Genomic DNA, 15104 nt, shown 5'->3' with positions numbered 1-15104 from the left:
TGAAAGGGAAGCATATTGCTCTGAAACCACTACGGAGAGTGATAAGAATATATTCATCGAAGGAGAGAGAGCTGGAAGAACAAGAAGTTTAAGCACACCAGGGAGACCGCTCCGGGGGGTAGGGCAATGGAAAGACTTCCCAATGCAAGACAAGAAAAGCACAAAGAGATACAAGTCTGTAGAAAATGTATAATGTATCATTATCACGGCCAGCTGAAACAGTTTCTCTTTTAATGCTTCTTTCCTACTCAAAGTGGAGCAAATAGCCTTTAACTTTTTTTTTTAATTGTTTCAGCTATTATGCTAAGTCAAGAATCATAAAAGGGAATTAATTTAAACCAGCATACCTGAAGATGAGAAAGATTAGAAAACTAAAAGAAAAAAATGTAACTTCTACATTTAGAAACCAAAAGACTAGTAAAGCCATTGTCTAGGCTGTCGGGAGGGCATGGAGTGTGAACAACAGGATGTTATTCTGTGCAAAAGGAGAAAGACTAATGGTTACAGGGTCTGGAAAGACCAATATATGTTGGAAACTGTGAAGTAACAGCATGCCAAATATTTAAATGAAACCACTACTGAGAGTGATGAGATTATATTCATCAACCATGATATATAGGACACTGGTTTGAACGCTCTGTTTTGGTACATTGTAATTTCTTGGAGAAAAGTTGAATCTTTTCTAAATGAATAGAACTTAAAATGTAACAAAACTGTTTTTTTTTTTCTTTTTAAGCTAGGCTGGAAATCATTAGTTAGCCTTCTCCGGTCAGTACTGATGACTGAAGTTGTCAAATTTCTATCTTTGAAGAAAAGTCTAAAGAAAATGAAGTAACGAGGTGGTACAGGTTGGATACCAACGGCTAAGGAAGAAGGCTTGGGGGCAGCAGGAGGAACTGCAGACTGGTAACAAGAAGCACTGTACTGTGGAAGGAGGGAGGAACAGCTACCATTCAGTGGTGAGAGAACAGTTCCTGGAAGGCTTCACTTTGTCTTTCAAAATACAGCTAACCCTTACTGCTTACAGATTCTAGATTCATGAGTTTGCTCATTCTTTAGAACATCTGTAACCTCCAAACGCAATCCTTGTGGTGGCTTTACAGTCCACTGTGGCCATACGCCGAGTGGTTAAAAATTCAAGTCCAATGCTGTTTATGTTCTCACCTGAAGTTGAAAAAAAAGAATGTTCATTCTTTTTATTTTTTTCATCAGTTCTCACAATGGAAACAAGTACCTGTTTTGTGGTCCACTTGGTGTCATGTTTTATTTTCTTCATTTGTGGGATTTTCTTTTTTCTTGGTGATTTTACTGTTTAAAATGTTCCTGCTCTCCATATGCAACAGTGAAGTGCTTTCTATGGTCCCAACATATAAGAAGGCCATGGTGTATTTTTACAGAGAAAAATACATGAATTATGGCTTCGTTCAAACATGTTACAGTGCCAGTGAACACGAGTTCAATTTTGATTCATCAACAATATTGGGTATGGTGCCTTTAAACAGAAACACATGATTCTCAGTAGTATCCTATTTGTACATTCTATACGTAACCAAAAGTTTACCATTTTAATAATTGCATGTGTACAACTTTGTGGCATTAGAGACATGTAGTCAAACAGTTCAGCCACCAACGACATCCATCTCAGAACTCTTAACATTCCAAACTGAAACTTTATCACTGAGACATAATTCCCAAGATTCCTCTCTCGGCCTCCAGTTCTCTTTGACTCCTGGCAACCACTATTCTTCTTTCTGTCACTCCTGGGACTCTTAGCAACCTCTATAAATGGAATTCTAAATATTTGTCTTTTCATATCTGCCGTATTTCAGTTAGCTAAATCACCTTAATCAATACCTCAATTCTTCATTAGCTTGAATCTAATTAACATCTGACTCATGATACTGTATTTTAGAGCAAATGTCTAGCTTTGTATTTTTATAACCTTTTTAGTTAATGCTTGTTAAAGGACACCCCACTCCAGCATATTGTAAATTCTGTTTCATCAAGAATTTTTGGTTCACCGACTGTGCCTTTAGACGTGTGAGCTACTTTTCATTCCACGAGTAGTCCACTGCCTACTAGTCTCTGGTAGTCTCCTAATAATATACAATAGAATCCAACTTGCTGGACCACCCATGATATATAGGATCAGTGGTTCGAATGCTCTGCCTTGGTACGTTGTAATTTTTTGGAGAAAAGTTGAATCTTTTCTAAATGAACAGAATTTAAAATGTAACAAAACTGTTTTATTTTTTGTTTGTTTTTTGAAGCTAGGTTGGACATCATTAAGGTTACCCACTCTGGTTTCCAGGGATCCATAAAAGGATAAACAGGTCAGTAGACCTTTGCCAAAAAGTCATGTACTTTGGGATAAGGACAGTAATCCTCTGGAGGTCTCAGTGGGTTAGATTAGACCAGGCTAGATTAGACCAGCCTGTGTTTATCCACCGAGTGGTCCTGAGACATGTAAGGCAGGTTGTACAGTGCAGGCCATCAGCAAAAACCGCTGGCCGGCTTCTCAAGGAGCTCTTCCATCTTGTAGGTTCCCTCGTGCTGAAAGGCACAGTCCTCTTAGAGCACAAGGTCTGGGAGTCAGCGGCCATTCCACCCTTGTGAAATAAGACGGCGCTCCACTACGAAGGCCGATGGATAAAAACGGAGTGAGGCCTCAACCCTTGCAAGTACAAAACACACTACCGGATTTGCCCTGCGTACACTCGGAGAGACTTGCGTTTTTTTCCCAGCATGCTCTGGGACGCACCGCGAGACTTCAATTAATTCTCGCGAGATTTATCGGCAGCCATCTTCTTGGGGGTGCTGGAAGCCGGGAAGACCCCCGAGCCGTTCCCATTGAGCTGCCCTTCGTTTTCGCTTTCTTCACGTCTGCTCTGCCGCGTTGCCAACAAGCACCTAATCCCAAAGCTGAGAGAAAAACCCGGGTCTGAGCGCGTTCGGCACTCCTTTGGGAAGATTCACTGGGGAGCGGGGCAGGGGGGAGGGCCCGGCAAACGGTTGCTGCCTCAGCCTGGGCCGGGGTCCTCAGAGGGGAAGCTCCCGGTACCCGGTGGGCGCGTGGCCTGCGGCGGCCCGGCCGAGCTGCTCGCCGACCGCGGCTCGCGGGAACCTGCCACCGGCACCTCCCACCGCGGCCCACGCGGACGGCGCGCGGAGGAGGGGGCGGCGGCGGCGGCGACCTGGGCGAGCGCAGGAGTGTGACCGGCCTCGGGGCCGCGGTGGATGGTTTCTAAGATGATCATTGAAAACTTCGAGGCACTCAAGTCCTGGCTCAGCAAGACCCTCGAGCCCATGTGAGTATCCCGGGGAGCTGTTCCCGCAGGGATGGCGGTGCGGGAGATGCGGACGCACGGATCCGTGCAGTTTACTCGGAATGCCTGTGGTGGAGGCCGAAGCCGAGAACAGGGGTCCCAAGGCTCTGTTTTCCCTCGTCTCCCACCGTCGCCTCTAGGTTGAAGGTAGCCAACGCTGGAACTCTGCTTGATTGGAAGCGTTGAGCTGATCTTTGAACCGGCGTGTCTTGCTTTTTTCCCCGTTACATAGACCGATAGATACTAAACTTCCCCATACACCTGTGTTGTCTGAGGCCCTCCACATCGGATTCTTGGCTCTCCACCATTGCCAGCGTATCTTCCTGGCCATGGATTGTTATTATTATTATTATTATTATTATTATTTTTAACAGTGGTTCTTTAAACGAAGTGAATGGCTTTTTATTAGGGGTCAGGGAAGTTCGAGTTTAAACCTAAGGTTTCACTTACAGTCCCTTAAAGAAAGGCCACGTCTTGCATGTGGTGTCTGGCTCATATGCACCTCTCTTAACTGATTGAGGATGTAACAGGTGCTAACCCCAGTAAACCCCAACCCCCCTTTCTACTTACACCCTACTAATTTGAAAAAGGGGAAAAAAAACCCACCCAAATCTCTATCCATATGGAACATTTAGCAGTTTAAGGAAGAAATCAGTAGTTTGTGCGACTGCTGAAATGTTGAAAAATTTTGGTAGTATTTTATGGATTTATTTAATGCATAGATAAATGTCCTTTATCTTGCATCGTTGACTTACAATAGCAACTTAAAATGCAGTGGCAGATAATTCACTTATTTAAAGCACGCATTAAGTTTTTACCGTGTGCTGTGGGAAGCTTTGGGACAGGACTTTAAAATTCTCAGGTTAATAAGCTGCAATAAGGTTTTCATCTCTGCTCAGTTAGGACCATTATGATAGTAGAGGACTATGTAAACGTGGTCTGGATGGGGGCCGCTGCCTCAGTGCTGTTGGTCAGTGAAGCTGTCTGAAAAGTAGTAGTTAATAAAACTTAAAGAGGAGAGAAGGACCCTCTCTGTGTCTGAGGAAAGATGTGTTTTCAGAATGAAGAGTAGATGAAAGAAAGGCCTAGTAGAGGACATGATCAATGTGGTTTGTTTAGAAAGAAAGAAAGAAAGAGAAAGAAAGGAAAGGGAAGAGAGAGGAAAGACATGGAATTAGTAGACAGGGCCATAGGGGAGCTTTTAGGTTGAGGTCAGGAATTAAGAGCTTATTTAACACACACTAGAAAAATAGGTTATTTAAAGCAGGCCAGGACTAATATGACTTCAAGTAAGGGTGTTTTGTGAGACTTAGGTTGGTAAGAGTTAGATGAAGGGAAGCTCCTTTGAAGGTATTGTAGGCTGAGACTGTGATAGTGTATTAGATGATGGTGGAGATGGAACCACGTGTACTTCACAAGAAGAGAAAGAACTTCCTGATAGAGTAATGTGGAAGAAAGAGAAAGAAAATCAAGTATGAAGCCTCAGTTTTAACAGTTGGATGGATGATGCAGAAGACTGAGGGCAGTCCAGGTGGGGAAGGGAATGGCTATTGACAAGTTATGATGATGAAGTATGAGGTACTAGTTATTCATCTTAAGTAAAGTTGGATGCTGGAATCGAGGACTTGGGTCAGGACTAGAGAGATAGAACGTTATGCTAATAGGATTTGAAGCCTTGAAATTATGGGAGATTTCCTCGGAACAATGTGTAGATAAGGAGTAGACAGGATTGAGATAGGAAGTATGGCAAAAACAGGGGCTTATGAACCTGATGGGATTCTACAGACTGATGCATGCAATAAGTTGAAAGCTCTTAGATTTGGCAAAGTGGAGTGGAGTAGAGAGTTTTCAGAGATCTGGAGGGTATAGCCTAGTGGTGCCATATGCGGCATGCAAGGCCCAGGTGAAATCTTCAGTACCTTTCGCTTCTAAGTAAACAAAAAAGACATTTTCTTTCCTTGGATCCGAAAGTCAGTGGTAACATATGTAACAGGTGAGAGGGAGAACCCCCAGGGCCTAGTGACTAGCCTTGAATTGGGCTACAACAACTCATCTACAAGTTATATAATATCGAAAAGTCACAACTCAATGCTTTTGTTTCAATCTGTAAAGTGGGGAAAATAATGAACATATATTCCTAGAATGTATATATTCATTATTCCAGTGTGTAATTAGCATGTTTCAAATCAACTGTACTGCCATTTCATGTTCTTTCAATAACCTAAAGCATATACTTAGTGTATATACTTTTAGTTTTTCTTTAATTCAAACAAAGCACATTTATTGTAGCAAGTACTCAGATGTCTGTTACTTTCTGTGATTACAATAAACAGTTATTGCTAGTAGAGTCTACACAGTGGTCCTTTCTAATGTACATTATTGTAAAATGTAGCTCCTATTCTTGTTCTTTAATTTGCATGTGTTCTTTATTATTTTTCTAGGTGATGACTTACAAAAGCTTAATTATTTACCATCTTTGGTTTCTAATGTTTTTTTTTCTTACATAAAGATTTTTTTGCATAGTTTTGACATGTAATTAATAAAATACATACTGTTTGAGGAAGGACTGTAAGAAGGAACTTTATAGCAATTCATAATGGTGAAGTATCACATGATTTTATTTTTATTTATTTTTTTGACTAATCTGAAGTTTGTATTAGCAAACTTTTGAGTACTTATGCTGTGCTAATCAGTGTGGGAAATAGTATTTGGCAAGGGATGAAATAACTTTTCCTTTGTTAGGGAAACACAGATGCTGAACAAGTAATTGTAATGCTGTGTGTGTTAAAGAATTCTAATATGCTTTGGAAATACATTATTTGGAGTTAAGAAAAGCTGCTTTGAAATGGCAACAGTAGATCTCAGATTGGAAGGATGAAGAACAGCTTTCTAGTTTTGGAGAATGTATTTTACGAATGTCCTAGAAATGAGATGGGGGAACATTAGGGAAACTAAAAGAAATTAAAAGAGCGGAGGAAGACTAGCAATGGTTAGGGATGCCAGAGGTACCAGAGATCACACAGGACATTGTTGAGTCAAGTTAATCATTTTGCGTGTTCTTGGAGCTTTTTTTGTCGAAGCTAGCAAAGGGTTTAGGGTAGCCGAGTTTTGAGTGTGATGGAGAGTGAGGTAGGATGGGAAAGATGTTGGTTATATTTTTAGCCCTAAGGACAAATATGTGTATCTGTTTATTCAGTTAGAAGTTTTTAGTTGTAGCAGGATTTTGTTCTTTTTTTCACAAACCATTAAATATTTAGGTATTGAAATTTTCTCTCAATACTTAGAATTGATGTCTTTTGATTTACCTGTTTACTTAGTCAGTCTTTTACTGTTTATGCATTTTTTTTGGCAATGTGAAGTCCTAACCAAAAAACCCAGTATTTTTGTCATGGTGATTCAACCTTAAATTTTGTTTGTTAGCATATAAAGTAATGGGTTTTATTATGGCCTTTCCGTATGTTTATGTCATTATACTTTGTTTTTCTTTACCCCTCTCACTCACTGATGGTGGCCTTGATCTCACTCTTCCCATATTGCTTTCTCCTTTCCTCCTCTCAATAGTCTTCCCTTATGTGTTCATGATGTGTGCTTCATTACTACTCTCTGCTTTCATCATTTCTCCTCCATAAGATCTCTCTCATACGGTCAGTTGGTTTCTCTCATATGTACAGAACACATTTGTACTTAGGTTCTGCCAGTGAGAGAAACCAAACACTTTCTTATTCTGAGTCTGGTCTAGTTCACTAAATACGGTAATCTCCAATTCCATCTATTTCTGTGTATATGTCATGATTTTATACTTTATGACTGAAAAGATTCCTCTCTGTAAATGCACTACATTTTCTTTATTCATCCATCTGTTAGATATATAGCTGGTTCTGTTTCTTAGCTGTTTTTAATAGTGAAGCAATAAATGTACATGTACAAATGTTTCTGTATTATGTTGAGTTAAAATCCTTTTTGTATGTATACCTAAAGGTGGTATAGCTGGGTCATAGCCATTAGGCTTTTGAGGAACTTCACACTGATATTCATAGGGGCTGCACCAGTTTATTTATCTTTGCACAACCACTGTATAAGACTTATTACCTTACATCCCGACCAGCTTTTGTTGTCATTTGCTTTCTTGATCCTTTCCATTCTACTTGGGGTGAGCCAGACCTTGGAAGCCAATAGTCCATATCAAGTACTTTTCTTACTGCTGTACATGTTATATTTTGAGACAAAGTCTCTCACTGGACCTGGAGTTCCTTGATTTGTCTAGGGTAGCCAACCAACGAGCTCTAAGACCTACCTGTCCAAACCCATCCCCCAAGCTCTAACTTAGGTCTTCATACTTTTGAGGCAGGCATTTTATTGTTCGATCCAGCCTCCTGAAAGAATTTAATTTGCATTTCTCTGATAGCTAAGGTTATTTATTGGCCATTTGTATTTCTTTTTTCTTTCTTTTCTTTTTTTTTTTGAGAACTGTTTGTTTATTGACTATTTTGTGGGGGGTTGATTTTTGCAGTCCTTTATAGAGTTTAGTTATTAATCCTTGTCTGAAGAACAGTTGGCAAATTATTTTCCTATTCTCTAGGTTTTCTCCTCACTCTGTTTTTTTTTTTTTCTCCTGTGTCTCTTAATATTAGGTAAACTCATTTGTCAATTCTTGGGATTATTTCTAGTGCTGTTTGAATTCTTTTTAGGAAGTTCTAGCCTGTGCATAAATCTTAGAGTGTTTTACCTGCTTTTCCAAGGTTTCATTTTTTTTTAACAGAAAATTTAATAGACATTTTTTTTTTTTACTATTTAATTTTTTGTGGGCTTACTACCACATATGATTTAATAAAATCACATTTGAAACTTTTAATAAAAGTTTTCTTGATGTGAAGGAACTCCTCAAATTCTCAGGAATTAAAATTGACAGATGAATGCTGAGACTTTGGAGTTTAAATGTAAAGATAAGAAAGCTTTAGTTTTTGCTTCTGCTGCTATGCATTGCTGTGAAGGTAGGTTATGTAGAGGAATGAAAGTCAACTTTTTCTCATAGGCCAGTATTCAAATTTCTGTTCTGCCATTCAGTTAGCTTAGTGATCTAGGCAAGTGAACCTTCCTTTCTTTAGTAGTAACAATTAGGGAGAATTATTGTTTCTTTGTATAGTTAGAAGAGAATGAGACATTCATTCAGTAGTCTACATTTGTCCCTCCTTCCTTAAATACTGCTTGATTAATAGCCTACTTGACTACTTCTGCCACCACTAACATTTGCATGCATCGATGGTGTTTTCTATTCCTTTTTACTTGATGAGTGTTATCTCTGTTTTGCTGGGTATGATGACAGTGAGGCACTGAAGTGTGAAGTTACGATACTACCTCACAGTTAATTAAATCCAAGCCTTATTTATTATACACTAGAGCAGTAGTATTCAACTTGTGGGTTGAGACCTTTCACAGGGGTTGCCTAAGACTGCTGGAAAGCACAGATATTTACAATTCGTAATAGTAGGAACATTAAAGTTAAGAAGTACCAATGAAGATAATTTTATGGTTGGGGATCACCACAATATGAATAACAGAATTAAAGGATTGTACCGTTAGGAAGGTTGAGAACCACTCTTCCATAGTCATGCATGTTCTTAATATGCTATTGCCTGGTAGTGTGGATAATATATTGTTCATTATGGTATACATTTCTTTTTAAACTATTAGACTTTCATTTGTAGTAACCCTTTTGAAAAGGAACAAGGTTTTAAAAGCATTATACTCAGTTTGAAGGATACTCTTGGAGTTTCTGTAGTACTTTCTTCTTTGCTTATGTCTGCTACTAACAAGTATTTTTTTAAAAACTTCATTAAAATTTATTTTTTATTGTAAATTATGGAAAATGTGTATGTGTGTTTGCATTTGTTAGCATTTGTTTACACAGTGGTCTTTTTACCCCTGAACCTTCATTTGAATTCTTTCTTGCTGTTGAGTAGCTGCTTTGGCATAGTAAGCCAGTTTGCCACCCTGAATAGAAACTAAACAGAAGTAGCAAAAAGCAAACACTATATTCATACGTTCCGTACATGTGTATTCTTGCTAGTTTCCACTTACATCCTATTGCTTTTTATGTGCATTTTAAACTTTCTTTGTGATTCTCTACCAATATTGTTTATTTTGGCCCCCTTTCTCCAATTTTAAGAAGTGAAAATTAACTGACAACTTATTCTGTGCTGATCATTGAGACTTTATTGAATGTGAACTAAGTTCTGTTAAAGACAAAATAGACTCTTAGGGCCATGTAGTAGCACACCTTACTGGCTATGGATATACTTTCTTCCATTATTTTATAACTTTTGATAAATGACTCTCAAGACCATAGTTTGTTGCTGCAGTCTTACATGAATATAGCCAGTAAATGATGATGACAGACTCCAAGGACATTTGATTATGAAGCCTTTTGTGTATTGTGCTTCCTGATTTTTATATGTGTATCTTTTATATGTATATGCGTTATGTGTCAGTACTAAAGTATAGATCCGTTGTGGTCTGTGTCTCCCAGCAACTTGATCTGTCTAGTTGGGGTAGTGACTCTTTCCACCATAATTCTTTAATTACTCTTACATAACTTAAACACACATCACAGGCAAAATGCATGTGTTAACCGTTACTTGTTTGAGCATTGTTGTTGGATTCTTTGGCAGAGCACCTTCAGAATTAGAACTTTTTTCTTCTTGTTTGGAGACAAAGTTTCACCTTGTATCCTAGCAGGCTGGTAGAATTTTGTTTTGAAACAAAGTTTCACTTTGTAGCCTAGTGGGCCTCAGTCTTTCAAAGTGCTGGGATTTACATGTATTTGCCTCTGTGCCAGGCTAAGATTAGAAATTTAAAGTTTAAATTTAGTTAAAATAATTTAGTAATTTTTTTCGAGGGTGAGCACTGAAGAGTTCCATGTTTAGTTAAGAAAATGTTATGTGTTTCTGTGTGCAAGTCAGGTCTGTTCATGGAGCTGAACAAGAGAAATGATTGTAATTTGATTAATTTTAGTTGGTGAAAGAATTAATATTGTGCAATTAATTATTGACCCAATATGTATGTTAAATACTTTCTCTGTGTTCTTTACTTGATAAATGCTTCTCAAGACCATATTTTACATATTGTTGCAATCCTATTTGAAGTTTCTATTTGAATTCTGAGTTACTAAATTTAGCAGGTTTTTTTTTTTTTTGGTTTGTTCTTATTGTCATTTTTTAAACTTGCTTTAGCATTTTGGATTTTGGTGCTTCTCAAATAAAATTATTTTACCCATAAACTACAAGATAGGAATAGTATTGGGAGCAAAATAGATATATTATTACCTGGTCAGGTGTATGCGTGTTGAAAATGGCTAAGTCAAGCTTGAACAAAATTTCCCAAGTTGTTTTTTTTTTCCCCTCTTTTTGTTCCAGAGAGAATAAATGAGGTAAAATGGGTAATGATAAGCCTTTCTTACCAGATTTATTACCCTCTCACTACCTTCTTTCGGTGAGGAAAAAATTCTTTTTAGTATATGCCTTTGTTAGGGTTACCTGTTGCTGTGATGAAATACAGTGACCAAACACAAGTTAGGGAGGAAAGGGTTTATTTGGCTTAAGCATCCTGAATTTTAGGCCATTGAGTGAAGAGGGAACCAAGGCAGGAACTCAGACTGAGTGGGAACCTAGAGGCAGGAGCTGATGCACAGGCCATGGAGGAGTACTTACTGGCTTGATCTGCCTACTTTCTTGTAGAACCCAGGACCACCAGCCCAGGGGGACCTAGCCTGCAATGGGTTGGGGTCCTCTCATTAATCACTAATTAAGAAAATGCCCTACAGGCTTGCCTGCTTGCACCCAGATCTCAACTTGTGTCAAGTTTCCATTAAACAGGACAGTGTACAAGTAAGTGATCATTTCTGGACCAAGAAAATCTTATTTAAAATTTAATTTCTGTTGTAAGCAGTGGAATAAGTTTGAGATTTATTATTGCACCTTTCTGAGATATTTTGCTTACATACAAACAATTTTTTATAGTTTTTTCTGGTGAGGTCTTACAAAGTTTAGATTTTCCCCCCATGTCTTACAACTAGCATTTAAAGATGTCAGTTTGTAACTATTATTAGTATTTAGAAATATAATTGATACTTATATGTTGATTTGTTTTCTGAAACATTTGACTTGGTTCAGGTTGGTGAAAACTGCATTTTAGTGGGAAGTCTTTTAGGTCACTATAGGTGTGAACTCAAAGGAGAGAGTGGGAGGGCACTCAGGTCCTTTTCCTCTTTCTCCTTCACTTCTCAGCCATAAAGGAAGGGGCACCATTTTTGTTTCACCATGTGGCCTTCACTTGACATGTTACCCTGGAATAGGACAGAGAGCCTCTTATCAATTCTGTGGACCCCACCTTAATGTGCTCACCTAATCCTAATTACGCCTCAAAGGCCTATCTGGTTGCACCTCTTAATACGTCACAATGAGGATTAAGTTTCCACTTTCTGTAGAGATACCTAAGTCATAGGTATCTATGGTCAGTAATACTTAAGAAAAATTTGATTCTTTTCTTCAACTGGCTTAAGTTAGTCACTGTGTAGTAAGAATTGGAACTTCCTGGTTGAATGCTGTGCACTGAAAAGTAAAGTGCTTTTCACATTTCCTCTCTGCACTTTCAGGATCTACATAAATTTTCCACCTTTTAAAATGACCAAAATTCAGTTTGCTATGTGGGCATCCCATGCTTATATCACCATTTTGTTTTTACTATTGGGTTGTTTTTGTATATTTATATAAATAATTCTGCAATGAACATTTTCTCCAATGGTGTTTCCATGTGGGTACATATTTTATTTTTATTAGGAATTGGTTGAGTAATGTTGGTGCTGAAAACTGTATTAAAGACATAGATGCTTGAAAGCGGGGCCAGGCGTATTCCTGGTTCTTTAAGTGCAGCAGTTCAGGTCAAGTTGTTTTATGATATTGCTCATTTAATCATGGCCAGTAAGTTCTCCTATTTTCTCATTTTTTTAAGAAGTGACAGGTGCTACTGTATCAGTATAAATTATAGCCTGTGTTTGAGTTTTCAAAAATTTCTGCATCCTCCTATTCCTGTACCCCTGCTGTTTTCCAGTTATTTTCTTCAACAAATTGATATGAAAATTACTAAATTTTAAGTGGAGTCATTCATTACAAATGGAAAAATGGATGATTAAAAATGTAACAAGTGTTTTTAAAAATGCAGTTCAGCAGATAATTTATTTGTTCTTCTAAATGTAGTAACATATACTCTGAGGCCTGCCATCTTAGGTTTTAAAAGTTGTAAGTGTGCTGTCCTTGATGACTCACATCTTTAACCCCAGCAGTCTGGCTAGGAGGAAGGGCATGACAGTCCTGGGGCAGACAGGCCAGCCTGATTAGCACAGTTTGGGGTCCTGGGGAGTAAGAAGGAGAGAGAGGGACAGTGCAGACGGACACTGCCTGCCTCTGCTAGAGTTTGGATCTGGAATATCTCTGAAGCTCGTATAAAGGCATGGATCCTAGAGAAAAAAAGATGCCAGCCCAGGAGGAGCACACTCCTTGTGAATAAAGCAGAAATAACCTCAGACAAGGAACCTTAAAATCCCAGTTGTTATGGAGTTTATCCTGCTGATGCTGCTGGTGTTTCTCTTCCTCCTCTTCCTCTTCTTCCTCTGTCACCCCCACCCCCAACTAGACTGTTTCAAGGAACGGTTAACAATTTAGTACTAAATGGGCTAGAAAGAGTACATAGTATTTAAAAGACAGCAAACAGATTTTTCTTTTTAACTAAAGCATTGTCTTGGGGTGAATATATTTTTACCATACCTTTTTTCATTCTTTAGTGATTCCTAAATATTTGTTTTACTGTGCTTGACAAGTTTATCAGATGCCGTCTAACTTGTAATTTGGATTGTAAGTCCAATTTGGCAGAGCATCTGTTTTCTTAGAAGAAATTAAAGATTAATATCCTTAGTCTTGAGATTTTTTTTGAGCTGAAAATTATTTATGATTTTTAAATTAAATTAAAACATTATTATGCATACAGCTGTTTTCCTTCATGTATGTCTTTGCGCCATGTGTGTGCAGGGACATTGGAAGTAAGAAGAGAACTCTAGAGCTATCTGGCTGTGACTGGTGATGTGGGTACTGTCAATTGAAACCTAGTCTTCTGGAAGAACAGCAAGTGCTTTTAACTGCTGAGCCATTTCTTTAGCCCTAAAAAACAAACAAACCCCTTTTTTAAAAAAAAAAAATTACTTGTGTGTGTGTGTGTGTGTGTGTGTGTGTGTATGTATGTGTGTATGAGGGGGGGCATCATGTGGGAGTAAGTTATTTCCATGTGTTTTTCAGAAAATTAATCCATATTGTAGGCTTCAGTGAAAGTGTCCTTACATGGTATACATTTGGCTGGTACCAATTTAAGTACAAATATTTTCAGAATGATTTTGGAAGCAGTATTAGAAAACTTGGGTGTCAGGGTTTCTTTGTAGCTCAGGCTGGTTAGGAGGAAGATGACCTTGAATCAATCCCTCCCTCCCTCCCTCCCTCCCTCCCTCCCACCCTTCCTCCCTCCCTTCTGTGATACTAGGCTTCTTGCATGCTAGGTAAGCAGGCGACACATTGAGCTTTCTCTCCAGTGCTTGCCTTTTTATATTGTAGGCTACAGACCCATTCCTCTTGGATAGTTGTACCTTTTTTTCTTGACATGACAATGCTCCCGAGCCTTTTCTCTCTCCTTTAGTTTCTGAAAACAGTAGATTACCTTTTACTTTTCTTTTGTAGTTAAGTAGAAGGTATGTGAACTGGTGGCCTAAGGAAACACTCTTCTTTTTATGTGAATTGGGATAAAAACTAATATATACTTAGATATAGAGCTTTGCTGTCAGCTTTGTGGTGGTTTGAAGGATTAGGAGTTGTGGCCATGTTAGAGGAAATTCACTATGAGTGGCCTTTGATTTTTCAAAAGACTTGCACCATTATTATTGTGTAAGTATTATGATAAGGTTCAGCAATGAATAGATGCAATGAAGACTAAAATATTGAATAAGTTGAAAAAAACAATAGATTAAAAAGTCCTTGAGTTATAGATGGGGCAATATTATTGCAAAAATGGACAAAAGTAAAGTACCCATTTAATATAATAGCTATCAAAATTCCATTGACATTTCTTGTAGAACTAGAAGAAAAATCCCCACAAAAAAGGTACTGAAATGTCAGACCAACTTGAGGTAAAAGGGAAAAATGGAGGTATAATAATACCTCATTTAAAATTATACCCAGAGCCACAGTCAACAACAAAAACCAGTATTGTGGTATATACAAAGGTCAACCTAGGCACCTGTGGTCATCTAAAAAAAGACAGCCTTTTTAATGTAGGAAAAAAAGATTGTCCATGTGAATAAAACAAAAAGGTGAAATTTAGAAATGCTAGTGGACAATACAGGGAAATTATTTCAAGATCTAGGCATAGGCAACAATTTTCTGAGGACAAGCTCAGGAAAAATTGATTTCATTTGTATCTGTGGGATTAAATATACTGAATATATAAAGAACTCAAGTCACCGAACACCAAAAGAATAAATAATCCAGTCAATAATTGGACAAGTGAATTGAATAGTTCATAAAGGAAGTACAGACTTCTTCGTCCACTGAGATGTTAGCAAGCAGCTGCTTCTTGCTTTTGACAGAACTGTCTACCTCTATACCTTCCCCACCCTAATACACTGTGTCCTTTAAACCAGGAGTCAGATTTAATACCTGCTTTAAATTTCTTCTTTTCAGATAT

The 15104-nt window shown here is 38.2% G+C and overlaps 1 protein-coding gene across 10 annotated transcripts in view; it reads left to right on the top strand.

Annotated features, from left to right (window-relative positions):
- The first annotated feature begins 2776 nt into the window (after positions 1 to 2776).
- The window catches only part of Rbm26 (RNA binding motif protein 26), a 64265-nt gene continuing 51937 nt past the window's right edge, over positions 2777 to 15104 (top strand). For 4 of the 10 annotated variants that reach the window (XM_028770974.1, XM_028770989.1, XM_028770981.1 and 1 more), the window contains exon 1: positions 3199 to 3308. In XM_028770974.1, coding sequence (XP_028626807.1) covers positions 3238 to 3308 — 71 coding nt within the window. In that variant the 5' untranslated portion in view covers positions 3199 to 3237. Of the gene's footprint in view, positions 3309 to 15104 lie in introns of all 10 variants that reach the window. The other 6 variants (XM_028771043.1, XM_028771005.1, XM_028771025.1 and 3 more) reach the window with 3 other exon arrangements.

The sequence above is a fragment of the Grammomys surdaster genome, unplaced genomic scaffold (genome assembly GCF_004785775.1).
Source record: "Grammomys surdaster isolate TR1022 unplaced genomic scaffold, NIH_TR_1.0 65, whole genome shotgun sequence".
NCBI lineage: Eukaryota > Metazoa > Chordata > Mammalia > Rodentia > Muridae > Grammomys > Grammomys surdaster.
The sequence above is the reverse complement of the archived record's forward strand: the minus strand, read 5'-3'. Positions and strand labels throughout refer to the sequence as shown.